This window comes from Barbus barbus, assembly GCF_936440315.1.
Source record: "Barbus barbus genome assembly, chromosome: 30".
In the NCBI taxonomy this organism is placed as follows: domain Eukaryota; kingdom Metazoa; phylum Chordata; class Actinopteri; order Cypriniformes; family Cyprinidae; genus Barbus; species Barbus barbus.
In genome coordinates this window covers 12924877-12942980 of record NC_136758.1, presented here as the reverse complement: position 1 = coordinate 12942980, position 18104 = coordinate 12924877, and the positions used below count along the sequence as shown (strand labels likewise).

General features: G+C 38.2%; 1 protein-coding gene across 3 annotated transcripts in view; it reads right to left on the bottom strand.

Moving 5' to 3' along the window:
• Positions 1 to 1505: 1505 nt before the first annotated feature.
• Positions 1506 to 18104, bottom strand: part of LOC306850067 (prospero homeobox protein 1-like) — a 35009-nt gene continuing 18410 nt past the window's right edge. For 2 of the 3 annotated variants that reach the window (XM_079385495.1, XM_079385494.1), the window contains exon 5: positions 1506 to 5612. In XM_079385495.1, the coding sequence (XP_079241621.1) occupies positions 5424 to 5612 (189 nt within the window). In that variant the 3' untranslated portion in view covers positions 1506 to 5423. The remainder of the gene's footprint in view (positions 5613 to 18104) is intronic. The other variant, XM_079385496.1, reaches the window with a different exon arrangement.

The window sequence follows — 18104 nt, the reverse complement described above, 5'->3', positions numbered from 1 at the left end:
AGGTCACACACGCCTGTTAGTGCTAGTTTTACATAACCAAAACAAAATGCCCCAATCTGACAGAGGTCAGCCGGTGCGCCGCCTAGCTACATGAGCTTCAGGATGTTTAAACTAGAGAAAAGCCTTTCATTCTTTCCAATGTTTCATGAAAAAATAACACACGCTTACAACATAGCGATTAAAATTCATTCTACCTCATGGACAGGCTTGCCAGAATATCGAACAAAACCTTGATCCCCCCTCCGCCTTAATAACAACCAATTAATAACAGCGATCTTTCCATTCTCTTTTCTGAGAGAGCATCACGGTAGCGACATTATTCTCGTGTTATCTCTTTAGGGAGGGGAGAGAAGAGGGGATGGTGGTAAAATTTTCAACAATGAATGGGCCAACACAAACACAGCTGTTTTATTGTTGTGCTGTTAAGATGTGCTTTTCAAAGGCGTGATGATGAAATCAAACAGAAGGGGAGCGGTGAGCGGCTCTGCTCGTCATTATGGCGCGGAGGGTGACAGTGGGGGGGAGGCTGACCCCACCTCCTGTTCAGTGGAGCCGCTGGAGCGGTCCGGGCCCGCTAAAGTGCCTCTTTGTATCAGACTATAAATTACAGCAGCGGCCACCCCGCTTCCCTCCACAATGCCGCACGAGCCACAATAGCGCGAGCGCTGCACTTTTCTCCCCACGCGCACCTTTTTCCGCCCTCTTTCTTTGCAATTAAGATTGAATGTTGATGTGTGTTTGAAGCATTTATTTTTTTATCTCCGTTTCAGATTGTTCATATTAATCTGGCTGAAATGACACTATTCTGGTGTTTTGACAAAGACAACTTCATCAAGAAACGTCTACCGTGATATTTGATGAAGTGAACCACCAGTGGGTCTATTAAATCAAAGACTGGTGAAATAACAGGCCCTCATTGGGAATTAGATTTAAATAGGAAACATTTCTAAGCATAATGTTGATTATCTAAAAAAGACCTTTGTTTTCTCAGCAAGACACGTATAATTGAAGTAAAAAAATGTTTTTTAAAAGCAGAAATGTACATTTTATGAAATACCTTACAGTAATCATTCTGTTAAAACTTTAAGTTTTATTTAAGCAGTAAAGTCGCTCTCTGGATTTTTGCAGTCCTTATAGAGTTTTAAGTGTTATGCAAAAAATTAATAGGCTACAACAACACAGAAAAGAGTTTTTTCCCCCACTGTTAAAGTCTCTTGGCTGCACTTTTGAAACAGTATTGTATAATTGGCTGTACTGGACTATTTTAACATTATTTACTTCTATTGTAACCCAGATTTTTTTTTTTTTTTTTTTAAATGAATTTTTGTGGTATTCAACAAACCTGAACCCAAAATATTACTTTAAGCCCAAAACAGGGCTATAAGAGTATCTCCACGTTCACATCCTATCAGTTCTTCTGGCATCACAGCCAATCTCCATGGTTTTTCTCTGATTAACATGCTGATCTAAATGATGACAAATGGCAAAAGGAAACACCTGATCTAGGACTTAGTTTTTATTTTGCACAAGCTTGCATATATACTGCACATACATTCAGTTCCGAGGAGATGGAAGGCACACGAGGCACTTTGACTACTGTATTGTGTAGGTGGTATAAAGCAAAGGTAAAAGTCTGATTAAGTGATTAGAAATAAAAACTTCAAAACACACAATTTTTTCACCTTCCAAACAAGATAGAAGAAAAGTTTTGTTGTACATGGTTTTTTTTTTCTTTTTTCTTTCCTTTTTTTTTTTTTTTTTTTCCAAGCGTCTCTTATGACTACAGTGTCTGAAATTACAATGGCTACCTGGACATAAGTGTCTCTTTATGTCTCTACAGAGTTAAGGAGCTTAAGAGGGTGTTTATATTGTCTCTGTCTACCAAATAATATTACAATACATCCCCTGAAATCCCAAAAATTGTACACCATCACCAAATAAATTATGATAAATTAAACCAATAAATTATGAAACTTCTGCATGACAAATTGACAACAAAATCCACAATGCTATCCCGTTAACAATGTATGTGTATCCTTCAAAACGTATCAAAGAAAATTGTAACAGTTTCAGCTGGAATTACCATACTAGAATCAAAGATTTCTTTCATACAAAAAAAGCATAACAATGCTATTTACATCATATTGCTAAATCATAGAAAGGCAGTGTTTTCTCATTTTCGGTTTGTATTTACATACATGTCAAAGCCAGTGAAATCATGTTTAAAACCCTTCAGGGAGCACACACCTCATAAATACAGCATCAAATCTACAAAGAGTCAAGAGTCTTGTACAACACATTGCATTCAGTACAAATAATTGTTCCCCTTCCCAGAAATATAGTCATATACAAAGTTTCTTTCTTCCTTTTCTCTTTGTAACATTTTTCTTTGTAATAAAAAACAGTCCCAAACTGAGTTTGGCAATTGATTTGTACAGATCACTACATGACAGTTTTTTTTTTTTTTCCAATGCATGAAAACAAATAAAAAATTCTTATGTCAAATGTAAATGCACAAATGTGTATCACAAGTGAGATGAAACTTTGAATCAAGGTTATTCAGAGAGTTTTTTTCTTCTTCTATAGAGAGTCCTTAATGGAGTGCGAAATGTACACGGCTACATTTAGGATTTTCCACACAAAGCATCAAATGACCCTGTGTAACCACGCAAACAGATCCATCTCATTTCAATATCAAATTAATGCAGACCGATCGAGAACACCTTTGACGTGCAAACCTGAAGAGGTGGTGAGATGAAGGGGAGAAAATAGTCAACTGAGAGCCACTCGAAACATTTAAAACATCATAACACTTACAGTACAATAGCAAGAAAAAAAAAAGAGTTGAGATGTTGAACATAACCTCCCTCTGGTTTGTCTTAAAGATGCAGTACAGTGATAAATACAAATAAAAGTTCAAAAATAGAAACAATAGATAAAAGAAAATAAACAGAAGTCCTTATGGGAACTAAAACTAACGTACTACCATGCGTGTATATCACACACTCCCTGCAAACACGCACATGCACAGGTAAGCACGCACACACACTTATGCACACGTATTGCCTCTGTGCTACGTTAAATGGCTTAAAGTACAGCAGATTCATGTGGAACTAAGCGTCATGCTTGTTCTTCTTCAAATGGGCTGTAAAAATGTGTTTTCCTGGACTTTGCATGTAGTTCATTACCCAGAACCTATTACTGAGGGCATTTTGTTTCAAAACAAAGAAAATATACCCCTCAGTTTCAATTTGTGCTATTTTGTTCAATATTTTTTTTAGGATTAGTAGTCAAATTGTATCATTTCTGTTACATTTTATGCTTTATACAAATATAAAAAAGAGAAATAATTCGCTGGTGTAATTAACATTAGGCACAGGCAATTATCAGATTCATTAAGTGTGTAAAACACACAATGCCTGTTTGTATAGCTGAATATGAACAGCTGAATTCGACTAAGCACCACTTTATGCGCAAATTGACACAACCTTCACTTTTAGTTGCAAAGCATCACCTTTAAATGAATTAATAGTGATAACAGAATTCCTTACGATTTGAAAGAATCATTTATTTATCACAATGCATGTAAAGAAGAATGTATGTCAGCACAGCCTTACAAGAGACTTGAGAATAGAACAGGGCCAAACATCTCCTAACTTTGTTTTGGGTTTGTTTTTCCTTCTCTTTACAATGCATAGTGAATAGCTTGGCGTTTTGTGTGTTGTCCGGGGGCTGTGGATGATGCCAGCCCTGGCGACAGAATGACAGCACCTCATGCTCTTTTGTGCCCATTAATCTAGAAGTCAGCAGGTTTTTTAAGGCATTGTGCTGACAATAATTGCCGGCCTGCGTTTCAATTCATCAGCTGGATTTGCCCAATGCAAACGGCACAGGCTTCCAGAGCAGATCACATGTCCAGCCCTTGCCCTCTACTGCCGACTCTTATTTATGAACTAGGAAGGGATGCACAAAGAGTCTGAAGGCCCTCTTTTCTTTTGTGGACACTGTTTTGATAAGAAACTGTGCTTTTTCCCCTCTAATCGTTGTAATTGGTTACATTTGCGTGGATCTCTTAGCAGGCTTAGCTTCTAAAATTCAATTCAAAGAACTTCATACGATTCATAAAAATGTACAATTGAACTCAAACAAAGTCTTTCACTAACATGAAGTTTCACTACTGATAAACTGTACACTGCCATAGCATAATCAGATGATTGTGAATATTAAGCAAATCTGTACATTTCTAACAAATAAACTATGTACAATCCAGTACGTAGAAAGAAAAGAAAAAAAAGAAAAAACAGTTTTACTTTCGCAAATGTTCAAATAATTCTTTTCAGCCTGTGTAAACCAAACTTGAGATAATCTACCAAATTTACGGTTCAATTATAGAGGTGTTCCCAGCTAGCAGGTGGAGAAAATCAACAACAACAATTCCTTGTCTCGATGCCGTACAGCACGTGTTTGTGTTTGTGAATTACCGTGTTTGTATGAGAGTGGTCTGTGTGTGTGTGTTTATATGAGCAGTTGTGACAGTGTGCTTTTTATGAGCAAGAATGGTTTCTCAGTGGGAAGGCGTCCATTTTTTTTGTGCCGAACTGGCTTGCCCCAGTATGAAATGGCCATGTTGCTTAGTTACAGGAGAGGCTGCTCTGTGAAGAAAAAAAAAGAAAAAAACCTATGAGCAGGCCTCCCTCCCTAGAGCCAGTGCTATCAATGTGGACACAAAACACAAGAACATTGGACCCTAGCCAACATAGAAGCATGGCTAAACCAAAAAACAGTTAATGCTGTTTCTTTCAAGAATAACATCAAATATATATATATATATATATATATATTATATATATGAATTTCCCACATAGAAAATGTATACCCCTCTTTATTATTATTATTTTTTTTGTCCAAAGAATAATTTATTTTCTGTAGCATTGCCATGAGAAGCAAGAATACCACATGTCATTTTTTTGTCTTTTTTTCCTTTCTTCCTTTTTTGCAGCAAGCATTAATAACATTAATGGTAATAATTATATTAATCATAAATAATAATTACATCTATACAAGCTACAAATGCAAGTCTTCTTCAGCAATAGTAAAACCATCACACATTGCAAACATCCGGGGATAAAACAAAGCCCTCAACAAAAAATGACCAATAAAAGAGAGAAAATCAGGGTGTCAGTTCCATTTGTTAACCACCATGTGGTAAACATAGTAACGCCCGTTTTAAAGGCAAGGAAAAAGGTTGTAAGGATTGAATACAGTCAAAACAATCAAGAATTTTATAGACTTTCCCAAAAAGAAACACAAAAAAAAATGAACAGCCAAGTCATTCAAAAGTAGCCGGGACTTAAAAATGCTACCTCTTACTTTGTAAAGATTCGGGAAAAGAAGGGATGATACTTGGTAAGCAATTCAAATCACTACTCATGCAGAAGCTCCTGCAGACAATTGGGAGATTTGAAAATCTCTGGGACCTCACTGTCCAGCTTGCAGATGACCTTGTAAATGGCCTTCTTCCAGGAAGGATCAACATCTTTGCCTGCCACAATGGCATTGAAAAACTCCCGTAACGTGATCTGTGCCACTTCCAGGAATCGCTCCGGAACCTGCTGATACACAAGGAGACAATGACATTAATAAACATATTAGGTTTCAATCCCAAGTCTCTGATTAAGAAAAGAAAAGAAAAAGATACAAGTAAATAGGAACAAGAAAATACGATTCTGTACTGAGACTCTTCGGGAAGAAAATGCAAAGAGGAGTTTTGGGCTGCCAAATCTGAGAGGACATAAAGAACGGCCCCAAATATCGTCATTACACTAATTCCTCTTTGTTTTAGTTTCTGAAAACATTCTGGCGGTGCTGACTTAAATACCCGTGTGTTTAGTCTTTTAAATCTTTTATATCAACTGTCTTTCCTTTTTTTGTCTGACTGCACCATGAGGGGACGTGAAAGTACTTGATTGCTTTTGAATGGCTACAGTGAAAAAAGCAACAAGACGTTTTTTGTTTTTTTTCATCGAAACAGGTCAAACCATCACATAACAACACCTTACAGTCAATGTTTTGAACGTGGCAGAATTTGTGAGGTTGTAACCAAGAGGAACTTATTGGGTTAAACATTACCTGAGCTGTTCCTCTTTTACAGTCTACTTCCTAGAGGGAGCGAAACATAATTTGTTGACTTCCCTTTATTTGACACAAGATTGTTAACAATGTCTCATAAAATGTCTTTTTGTCTCAATTTGCTTCCACTTCTAGAAGGGGAAGGAGAAGATTCTTCCACTGACAGCAGTCCATAAAATACTAAATTCTGCTTTGCTTCTTATCAAGTTTCAGTGAAACTAGATTCTGTAGCGAACACGTATTGCTTTGCAACAAATTTCAAACCAAAGTTGTAGCCTCTATCTCAGGCGGAGGAATTCAAGGAAAGTTATCCTTGAACTCGGTGCTCTTGGACAAGGTCTGGACCTCTAACTGCAGTGTTTTCCTGCAATCAGGTACCGTGTAGGGAGCTACTGAGGAGTTTGTTCTCTACAACCAGAACACATCCTTTCTGGCGTGAGGTTGTTGTTCGTGAGAGAGGGCCAAGACCGGGGGCGTACTGTAGACTGGCCCTGTGATCTCTTTAGCACCAGTGACAGTCCCTCTCCGCTAACACTATAGAGATGATTAGCCAGGCAAAGAACTAAGTCACCTCCCCTACAGCTAGACAAGACACTTCCCAGACATGGTGCTTACTGCCACACACACTCACAAACACCCACACGCTCGAACACAGATGGGGAAGCAGGCATGCAGGCTCACAGAAACAGACACAAAGGTTGCAAAAACATAATGCTGTCATATTAAAAGTGTTACTACAGGCCACAGAAAAAGCCCTAGCATTTGAGGGATGCATTAGGAATGCTTAAATGGATAATTCACCCAAAACATTCGGACATTTATTTACCTTCATTTCGTTGTTTTGGACCCCATTGACTTTTATTGAATGGACAGTTCAAAATATCTTATTTTGTGTTCCACTCTTTATTTTTGGTTGATTTATCTATTTAAGAAGCTTTTGAGTGTGTAGAAAGATCCAGAGCAGTTTTTCCTCCAACCATCCCGAATCAATGTATTGGCAACAAAGCTCATGACACCATCTAATATTCATCCTCCACTGCAAGGTCAAAGTTGCAGTCCTATAGTTGGTTTTATCAATGCAGCCCTCCCCCGTGGATCGGGATCAGCGCTTAGTTTGGCATCAGTACTATCAATCAGACTCTGACTGCTCCTCAAAGGCCCTGCCAGGTGAGCAGTTGTCTGGACAAAGAATCTCATCCATGCGACCCACACCATCCCAGCTCCCTTTTTTCCATTAAGTGTGTTAAATATACTGTCATCAAAGGCATACCCTTGTCTGAAAGGCCTTGACCGGTGTGGAAGATGTTTCACTCTGCCGCCACAATCATAAGTGCTTGACTTTTGGTTGTGATGCAGTATTAAATTATAGCATGGCTATAAATACTGAACTTATAATGGCAGTTAAACTAGATGGTATGATTCACCGGAGTGTAGTTGATGGCTTGATTGGGTTTATATGCTGTAACGTGCCCTAGCCTACCTCCCTTTTATGATGTGTTCCGGTGTTAGGGAGTAAACAGCTAAAAGTAGCGACGTTGCTACCTGAATTGTGTGACAAAATATCATAGCTTTTCCAGTAACAAGCTAGTGCTTTCAACAAGTAGCCCTCTCTTGAATAGCATTGGGAAGTCTGATTCAGTTGGTTCATTTGGATGATTCACTTAAAAACTCGTTAAAATTATTTTTTGGTTAATTTCAATCATCACTCAGTTTTCTTCATGGAACTATTTCTCTCAGATAGCATTGGGAAGTCTGACTCATTTTAGTGAATTGATTCCTTCTGGCAAATGATTTAATGAACTGGTTAAAATTATTAAAGGGATAGGTTACCCTAAAATGAAAATGCTGTCATAAATTACTCACCCTCATTTTAGATAATATAGATAATATAGGCTGTTGTTTAGTTGTATTTGTTATTTGTTTAGTGTAAATTTATGTGTATTAAAGTTTTCAATAATAAATCATATATATATATATATATATATATATATATATATATATATATATATATATATCAGTGCTGTCAAACGATTAACCGCGATTAATCGCATCCAAAACAAAATTCAAAAAGTTTTTGTTTACATAATATATGTGTTTATTGTGTATATTTATTATGTATATATAAATACACACACATGGCATATATTTTGAAAATATTTACATGTATTTACATTTATATATTTGTATTCATATAATTTATATCATATATAAATATATTTAATATATAAACGTAACATATTTTTCTTAAATATATACATTCATGTGTGTATATTTATATATACATAATAAATATACACAGTACACACACATATATTATGTAAACAAAAACTTTTATTTTGGATGCGATTAATCACCATTAATCGTTTGACAGCACTAATATATATATATATATATATATATATATATATATATATAATCAATAAATTACATTATTTAAATATATCAATATACTTTTCCACCTTGTAGTGTAACTTGCTATGTTTTCTCACAGACATCTTGACTGCTTTAAATTACAATTAGCTTACAACTGTTTCAAAGTATCTCTGCAACACTGCTGTGCCTGAACTCTGTCCGTCTCAAACGGGTGACATTTTTGTACAGTGCCGTACAGTAATTTCTCCCCTCCTCCTCTCTTTCTCCTGGGGCAAGATCATAGGAAGGGAGGGGGAAGAGAAGAGGAGATAAAAAAAATCCTGCCCAAGTGCTTTTGGCCAGAGCTCTGTCTCCTTCTACTTCTCCCTCCCCGAGGGGCACAGCCTTCAGGGGTCATTTGTTTGATTATGCTGACTGTCCCCAGCCTCGGCAGTACACAATAAAGGCCTGACATAGCAGCCTGCTTGCCTTCTGTGTCCTGCAGATACTCATCACGAGTGTCAGGACATACCAAGGTTAGTGGTCACTGGGACAGCGCTCATAGGCGAAGGGCTTGCCAAACGCACTTGGCTGATGAATGAATGTCACATGGAATGGAGGGGGTGAGAAAGAAAAAGAGAAGAGAGGTGGGGGGGGGGGATTACAAAGGTTATAGATATCCAACCTCCCCAACACCCCAACTCACAACATACCCTCTCCCCTATTTTTTTTCACACTTTTATAAGTCTTCCACCCCCTCAGACAATGGCCAGCAGCTTTCTGGAAAAAACAACAGGATAATTGCACACAGGAAGAAAGAAAAAAGTGATAAAGGTGCCTTTCTCAAATTTGTGTGGTCTCAGAAGGGAGTCTATCTCTTTTGGATGCTACCATAGTCCCTTAAAGGCAAGTCAGTCTGGTTGGCAGCCATCTTGATAATGTCTTCGGCTAGCTATATGACCGAATTTTTCAAATCTATTTGTCAAGACTGCGTTCCAATAAAATATTTAGATTCAACAATAAAAAGCTTAATTCTATTAAAAAGCTACATATTATTTGATGTACATGCAATTCCTACAGTTAATTAGTTGCATAATGGCATATATTTTACAGAAAAAAGCTAGAGTTTTCAACAAGTTGTGGTGTAGCTTGACAAAATGTCTCTCTTGAATTGCATAATGAAGTCTGAATCATTTCAGTGATTTGGTTCAATTGGATGATTCAATTTTAGTGAACCGGTTAAAAAAATATTAATTAATTCTAAGTCATTACGCAGTTCATGGAACTATTTCTTGGCAGTCTGATTCATTTGAGCAAGTTGGTTCATTTGGATGATTCACTTTAGTGAACTGGTTCAAAAAATGATTAACTGATTAGTTTAATCATCTCTCAGTTTCTTTAAGCTACTTTTTTATTTAATGCGCATGCAAGTCCTAAACTTGATTGGCTCTTTTAATTGAAAGGCAGGGCTTTCATTGATCCCCTTTAAAATATCTGAGACACCATCGTATGAAGCAGGTGTGTGCACCTGTTTTGTGCTAATGTGAAGATTTTATAGCTAATAGATTTGTCTTTATCCTATTTGTGAGAGAGATATGTTCACATAAAATCTGATTCCTTTGCGTAGCCACTGACGCTAACGTAGGGTAAAGCCCAGGAGTGCTGCATTGCTAAGAATATTCCTGTGAGGAATTTCTCCAACTCATTTTTTTTACCATAAAAGGGCAGTAAAATGCTGACTAGGGAAGAAGACAATGTCAAGGAGAAAAGGGTATTGGTATTTTGGATCCTCTTGACTGCTTGCCTTGGAAAGAGAGAGAGAGAGAGAGAGAGAGAGAGAGAGAGAGACAGAGGAAAAGAGAGACAGAGGAAAAGAGAGAGAGAGGGAGAGGGAGAGTTATTCTTGTCACAAACCCTTTTGTCTGCATCTGCTGACTGCTTGCCCATAGCCAGCAGCATGCTTTAACTGTTTTGTCACCTCCTCGCCTCACACGGATCAGCTGTTGTTCTTTTGTTACGGCTATTGTGTAGGCTAAGCCTCTAAGGCCGCTCTGCTGTGCGGTAAACACAGCTGAATTGCACGGCAGACAATTCCACATCAATATTTCATATGCCCTCTTTAGGACTCCTGATTCAGTCAAGTTGAGAGGAAAAATACGTCGGGCACGGTTTAAATGGCCCACAGAGCCCTCGGAGAAAATTAATACTAATAAAGAAAACACTACGTGTGACGGTGGCTGCCGTGTTTTGTGCACGCTGTCATGCTGTGTTTCGCTTCTTGGCTGTAGATGATGTGAAAGTGTGAAAAGCGTAAGTGATTACTCAATTACTTCCAGCAGATCCAACTTCCGATTTTCTTTGCTATACGTGGTAATACGTCATATTAATAAACTAATATCCCTGAAACAACATTATCAGTTAAAGGAATATTCTGGGTCCAGGGTTCAAAATGACAGCGTTTGTGGCATAATGTTGATGCCATAAAAAATAAAGTTGACTTAATGCAGAAATCTGGGTTACAGAAGTGGAAGTGAATGGGGCCAATGCAAACATGAACATACTCATAGTTTTAACGATATAGCCATAAAATGTAATCAATATAAGTGTTAATAAAATTTAAGTGTGAGAAAATGGCCTGGAAACCATTTATGTGTAAAGTTATATGCAACTTTACAACTTCATTGCCTTGTCAAAGCAGTGTCATATACTCTAAAAGCCTAAACTGACAATTATACAAGTGACAAATGCACAAGATTTAACATAAATATTTTTTGTAAAATTACTAGCTTATATCCTCCAAAAATTTGTCCGAACATTCACTTCTCTTATAACGGCCTCATCATAACATTTGAGGGACAAATGCCACAAATTCAGTTAATTAAGCTCAATTTGTATTGAAAAATCACTTTTGCGTGATTTTATTATTTGAGTATCATTACAAATAAGACTAGCTAGCCACTGGTTCCTGCCCCTCAGCTTGATCAGCTTTCTGGCAGCACTGCATCCTCAGCGCTGCTGTTGCCAAGGATGAGAGGACACAGAGACCGTCTTATGAAAAGAGGGATATTATATCGCCCCTCCACTGAGAAACACAAGACAAGAGGTGAAGGGGGGGGGGGCATGTACAGCAGTCCTGATCAGCAGCCCCGGTACTTCAACCAGCATTCATTCACCCCACTGCGTGTGCACTTGGGCCCTCTATACAAACTGCCCCCGAATCGACTCTGTTTGTTGGGTAAATATTGATTGAGGAGAAACTTACCTCCTGATAACTGCCATACAAATCAAGGACTGCGTGGGGAGGGCGAGGAGGGCTGAGCGAATGCGTGTGTGGGAAATGTCATAGATGAGAACCGCAGATGAAGACACGGTCTGTGAAACTTCTGTATCTCAAAATGCCACAGCATGGGGAACTGAAAGCCCAGGTCCACTCTCTGTCCCTGCTAAGAGTTTCTTCTTGGGAAGAAAGTCCTGGTTTCCTCACCAGAGTTAATCATTAAAGGGGAAGAGTCTACTTTCCATTTCTTTGCGGCTCCTGTTTGATATTGCCTCTGTTTGGAGCTGGTGTATCTCACTGCTTGTATTTGCTCAAGCCAAGCCGTCCAGTCAAAGGTGATAAATTCACCTGCTGGCCAGTAAGATTTCTCAGAGATTGTTGAAACAAGTCTCACAAGTCTAAAAACATTTACATTCATTGCTAATGATGCAGCATTATTATTAATGAAATTAAGTCAATATATAATCTAATGATCATGCAGCACAAATAATAATCATAATAATAATAAAACTATGTAAATAACTCTTTTTTTCACTAATTTCTATTCCAAGGACTGCCTGTCGCTCTCAGTTCATACTTCTTCATCAGCTGTGTATAATTATCTTTGTTACTTATACTGGTCTCCATGTTTGTGAAATTATACCTTGAAAAAGGCTCCTAGCCGAAACGTTGGTTAATAAACATGTTTAAGTGAGTGTGCAGTTGTTCTCCTCTTAACATGCTTCATCGTAACCATCATTTCCCTATCTCAAACTTTAATCTGAGAAGTGAACACTTCCCTTTCACTACTGGTACATATCTCAATAAATATAACATCTAAATACTTCAGACTATTTCAGGAGTTTTTTTTAAGGAGATAATGGATTGACAGAGAGCAAACAAGTCTCAAGGCCAGGGGGCTGAAAGCATAAGAGTCCACCCCACTCGCCTCCCACCCACTCGCTCTCAGTTTCTCTCTATCACTGCTTGTCCGGGAGCTAGATTGAACTTCAAAAGAACAACATCCCGTTGAATGCGAAACGTTACACTGAACGCTGGACATTCGGCTCCAGCTAATCAATAGCACATAGAAAGCAAAACCTTGCAGTTTGATAAACTCTTGGCTGGAGTGTCAATCAGGCAAACAGATTGCATGTTTCCCTCTCTGATAAAGATTGTTTCAAAACCCACTGTGATGCAACTGAGCTCCACAAACTGTCCCGACAACCTTGAAGCAGGCCTAGGTTCTCACTGCAAATGCTGTACAAACATACGCGTACTGCTGCTGATTCTGCATTGGCCTTGATGAAAACTATTTTTCATACTTAAGAAAACTTTGAGCAAGCACCATATGCCCATTTCTCAAGGCACGCTGGCACATAGTGAGTGTGTGCGTGAGTGGATATATTTGCGCTCACCTTTAAATAAGGTCATTCCCTGGTTAGTTTTTTTCTCACAGAATACGAAACAAGCATTATAAAAAGAATTGCTCAGCCAAAAAACAAAACAAAAAAAAAACTGCCATTATTTACTCGCTTTTTTCTTGTTGAAACACAAAAGGAGAACACTTTAAGTAAAAAAAAAGTACCACAAAGAAATCTTTCGGGACAGATCTTTTCAATGTAAAGTTGATTCAGTTCAAATCGCACTGGTCTGGTTCTCCATATTACAGAATGGTTATTCTGTGAACAATGGCTTATAATTTATTCTGTTTGTCACACAGAATTGTCAGATGCATTGTATTCACACTTTTATGATATCTTTTTGCAGCTTGAATGCATTGCGATTTCATTGAAAAGGGACTAGTAAATGTATAATTTTTGTTGAACTATTCCTTTAATGAAGACTGTTTATTATGCCAAATCTGATTCGCCATATGAGCACGATGTCCTTTCACCCTTCTATATCATTGCATTTACTAAAGCAAACAATGCCACAATGACATGTGCACTTCAAATTCAGGGGCATTAGGTCCCTGACCTAGAGGAGGGTCTGGGTTCAAACCTGCTTGGGCTAAAGGTTATGAAGTCATTTGTCTCAAATTGCAGTTGAACCCCATGAAAGAAGAGAGTGTTTGAGGGAGGGAAAGAGAGAAAGAGGGACATCTGGAGGAGAAGGAGGGGGTAGAGGGAGGACAGAATGGCCTAAGGACTGGAGCAGGCAGGAGGAGGAGAAAGGCAGCTTGGAGTTGGGTCTTTCTTGTCTGGCTGAAGAAAGGATCTGGCACCGAGACTAATGAAGAGAAGAGGGAGGGAGACAGAGACAGGGCAGTTGGGTGGGAGATGTGCCAGTGTTTGGAGAAAGCTGTGCACGAGTGCTACAGATGTGTTTGAACCCCCTGGAGCAAAATAATGACATAATCACCAGTGGTGTCACTGAGCAGACTGCACACAAGGTGACAGGGGAGAACATGGAAGGAGTCTGGGCGGAAAAAAAGAAGGCCTGTCTAGTCCATGGAAGAACTTTCCATCAAAAGCTATTTGTAGGGAGCCATAAAGACTGGCACTGGCACCGGCAGGTGTTTCTCAGTTTGTGCCACTTCAGGAACTTATCTGTAGGAGGAAGGAGTTCCAGCGAGCTTGCAGGCCCTTTAGAAGCTACTTAACGCCCTGTTTATGTTCTGTCACAGGTCCCTTCATGACAACAGAATTCCAGCCCATGGCAGGCAGCACTTAACGCTGAGAGGCAATTAAAGGAAGTGGATATTCAGCACCACAATGTCACACTTTAGGGCAGGAAGCATGTGATGTTTGTTGGTGGGACACGGTCAAGTTCATCCCATGTTCTTAATCCGAAAAAAAACCCCTCACTTGACAGTATTTTATATACTGCAAAAATCTTTCTCTTAATCAGTTTTTGTCTTGATTTCCAGTAAAGAAAATGTCTGAACAACAAAAGTTATTTGAAGCAAAGTTTATATAAGACTTGTTTTTAGAGAACATATATTGAAATAACATCATTTTGTTTCTGACTGATAGTAAAATTGCGGCTGTTATCGATAAGCCTATAATTATTTCTATGGCTGATGACCAATAAATGGTGGTTAATAAAATCTTTACTGTTTTGCCTAAATAAATTAAAAATAAAACTTTCTAATGTACAATTTGAAAAAATATATAATCATTGTGAAATTTGTTAAAGTTAACATTTAACATTTTAAATAAATTATTTGTGTTTTAAAGATTAACTTTAAGTGTTAGATGGTGGCAAAGGTAATAAAAATGTAAAAGTACTGGAAATGAACATCTACAGTTAAATATCCAACATAATCTAAAACCAATAAAAGAAATGTAGAATTTGAGCCAATAATCAATATGGTAACAATAAATTGTGTATCCCAACTTTTAAGCATAAATCCAACTAAATGTTTTGAGGTTTATGCATAAAACAAGACAAAAAGTAACTATTTTAAACTATTTTCATATTTTTACTGGAAAACAAGATACAGATACTAAAATATTTTTTGTAGTGTAAAAGATGTTCTTGAGCAGGTTTGATATGCAGTCAATACATTCTTAGTTAAATCAAACACTCATATTAGATTTACTGCATGAGGGGAAGAATTAAACTTGAACAGTATGTACTACATCTATGATTTATTCTGTATGTGCGTGTGTGTGTGTGTGTGTGTGTGTGTGTGTGTGTGTGTGTAGTAGTTTTCTTTGGCTGGTGCTAAAGACTGCAGGGCTTGGTCCCTCTGTGCAACTTAGTGACCATTAATAAGTCATTTTGTCTGGAAAAAAAACATTGCCTGAAAGCATCACACACTCTTATCTAATTTCTGTCTCTGTTTCTCTGAGTAATATACAATATAGAGTGCCTACAGCAGTTTGGCTTTAAGTCCCTCTAAACTGCCATCACCAGACAGTTAGGCTGAAAAAACTCTTTGTGTTTGGTAAGCGAAGCAGTATAAAGTAGGTGTGTTTTCATTGCACCTTCCATTATGAATTATTAAATTAAATCTCCTTGTTGATGTTGCTATTTGTGCTAGTAACGAACAAAAGATAAGTCTTTAATGCAGATTTGATGGCAGCGCTTAAGCTGTCCCTTGGTAAGTACAGTCAAGGCCATTGGATGTAATGTGCAGTACTGTAGCGTTCTCCAAGTCACCTCCACTAATGATTAACCAACACGCTGAGGAAGTTCAGTTCCCACAAGAGCCGCATGAGAAGAAATCACACAGCCCCTGCGAGTGATCTCATCAACAGAGATACGGGAACGGATATTCCCTTAAATGGCAGGTGAAAGAAAAAAATATTTTTGTCAAACCCGAATATTGTTAAACACACTATCTGCCAGTCTAATTTTAAAATATTGCCTAAAGTGCATTCAATAAAGACATAAAGAGTGTGAGGCTTATTCTATCAGCGACCGCAATGGGAACAGAACCCAAGTGTCGTCCTATAACTAGATTACAGGAGGTCCTCTGACGTGAAACATGGTAATAACTAAGCTAATATGATGGGTGTTTGTTTTCATAGAGCTCTATTACGTTTGGCTGGGGACGTACAGTGTGACGGGGAGCTGCCTAGCGTGGCATTTATAGCAAAGCGGTAGTGAAAAAAGAGGAAATGCATTATAGTCTCCTATCTGTCAGCTTTCCAGTGATGAATTGATTCAACACTGAGCATAAGAGCTTGTTAGCAGCATACCGCTTAACCAATTGTACTTGATATTAAAGCATAGAAGTATTTTTATATCCTATTTGTATTATTAGTAATACATGTTTTCAAATTATCTTTTATTTGTAAAAAGAGTAGTTTTTATCCTGTAATTGTAAGTGTCAGTCCATCAGACAGTATGATCTAATTAGACAGAGGAAGATGATTGTGACCCAAGAGCCCTTGAAGACAATAGTCTGCATCATCTGACCACAGTGACTCTTGATATCACATGACGGGCTAAGGGTTTACCACAGAACACTTATTGTGAGGGGTGCCATCCCAGCTGCATGTGCGCCTGCCACACAATGGGGCATCAAGTCCGACTTTGTCTTCAGTTTCATTCAAGCAGATATTTTATATACTTTTGCTGCATATTGGATGCAGGTTAAATGTCACAAGAATTTTAATCTATTGTTGGACATGGTTATCTGTGCTTTCAAATCAGGGCATACATGATAAACGCATATAACTGAAGTATTACTAATTTAATTTGAACATTAAATAGCATTATATGTGCATGTGTGAGGTTAATTGTTTTTTTAAGTTGCAGGGATAACCATAAGTAAGCCATTTGTAAGTTGATTTCCTCTAAAAGCGTAAACACAGTGGCTCTGTGATGAAAACAGTCCTTTAGTATGTTGATGCTAGTGGCCTGTAGAGAAAAAAACATGAAATGCTAAACACTTTTTTTGCTTTTCCCCAGAAAAAAATGATGTTAAGGGGTTAAAACTGTAAGGTCAAGTTAAACCATCCATAATGTGTCCTTTAAACATCCACCACTATCTTATAGCACCCTCTGTAGCTTTGAGTGTCGTTATAATGGGAGCGTGAGGTGAGCTGGCAGATCACACTGCAGGTCAGTGTGAGGTCAGAGAGGAAGAAGTGAAACCAGAGCCCGATCCTAAGATGTGCTAGTGTAGCGTGGCACAAGCTAGCAGCTCAAAGATAAACAACAGTAAACTAGCCCTCTGTGGGGGAGCTGTGTGTGGACTTGGGAGGCCAGGACCTCCTGGCAGTCACGATGGCAGCTCTCTACGCTCTTATTGATAACCTTCTTTTCTCATGAGGCAGGGGAGATAATACACTCCTGGAACAAGGGTAAAGGGAGATGAATGTTAGACAATAGACGGTCGCAGTAAAGGGACCATCCGCACAGTCTTTGAACTTTTCCCTGTCTCCAAAGGACAATTAATAATGAAGGCCTTTGGGGTAGGTCACACCAGGCATGGACAAGAGGAGAGGAGAGAAGAAACAAAAGGGAAGAGAAACCTGGAGAAGAGGGGGACGTGTTGGATGTTGGATGATTGATCTTTTTCGAGGGGGAGAGTGTTGCTGGTCACAACATCTTATATTGCATCATTTACATTATGTGCTTTACTTGTGGATATTGTAATGTTAAGTGTGGAATTTTTAATATAATATTCTACCTTAATATGAAATTTTAAGTAAGCCTTAGAATTTAATTTTTTTTCTAAAAGTATAAACACTGGTTCTGTTTGTTTGCACAGCCCGACAACAGCAACGTTGGATCAACCAATAGCATGTGTTGTGGATGGGGACAATCAGTTTGACCGACCAATGGCAGGCGAGGAGAGAGTTTGTTAATTAAAGCCATTAATTTTGCAGTTCCATTTGTTGACGCTAGCGGCGCAGAAATTGCACACTTCACCTTTAAGTATTCCCTCAACTATAACGGTATCTTT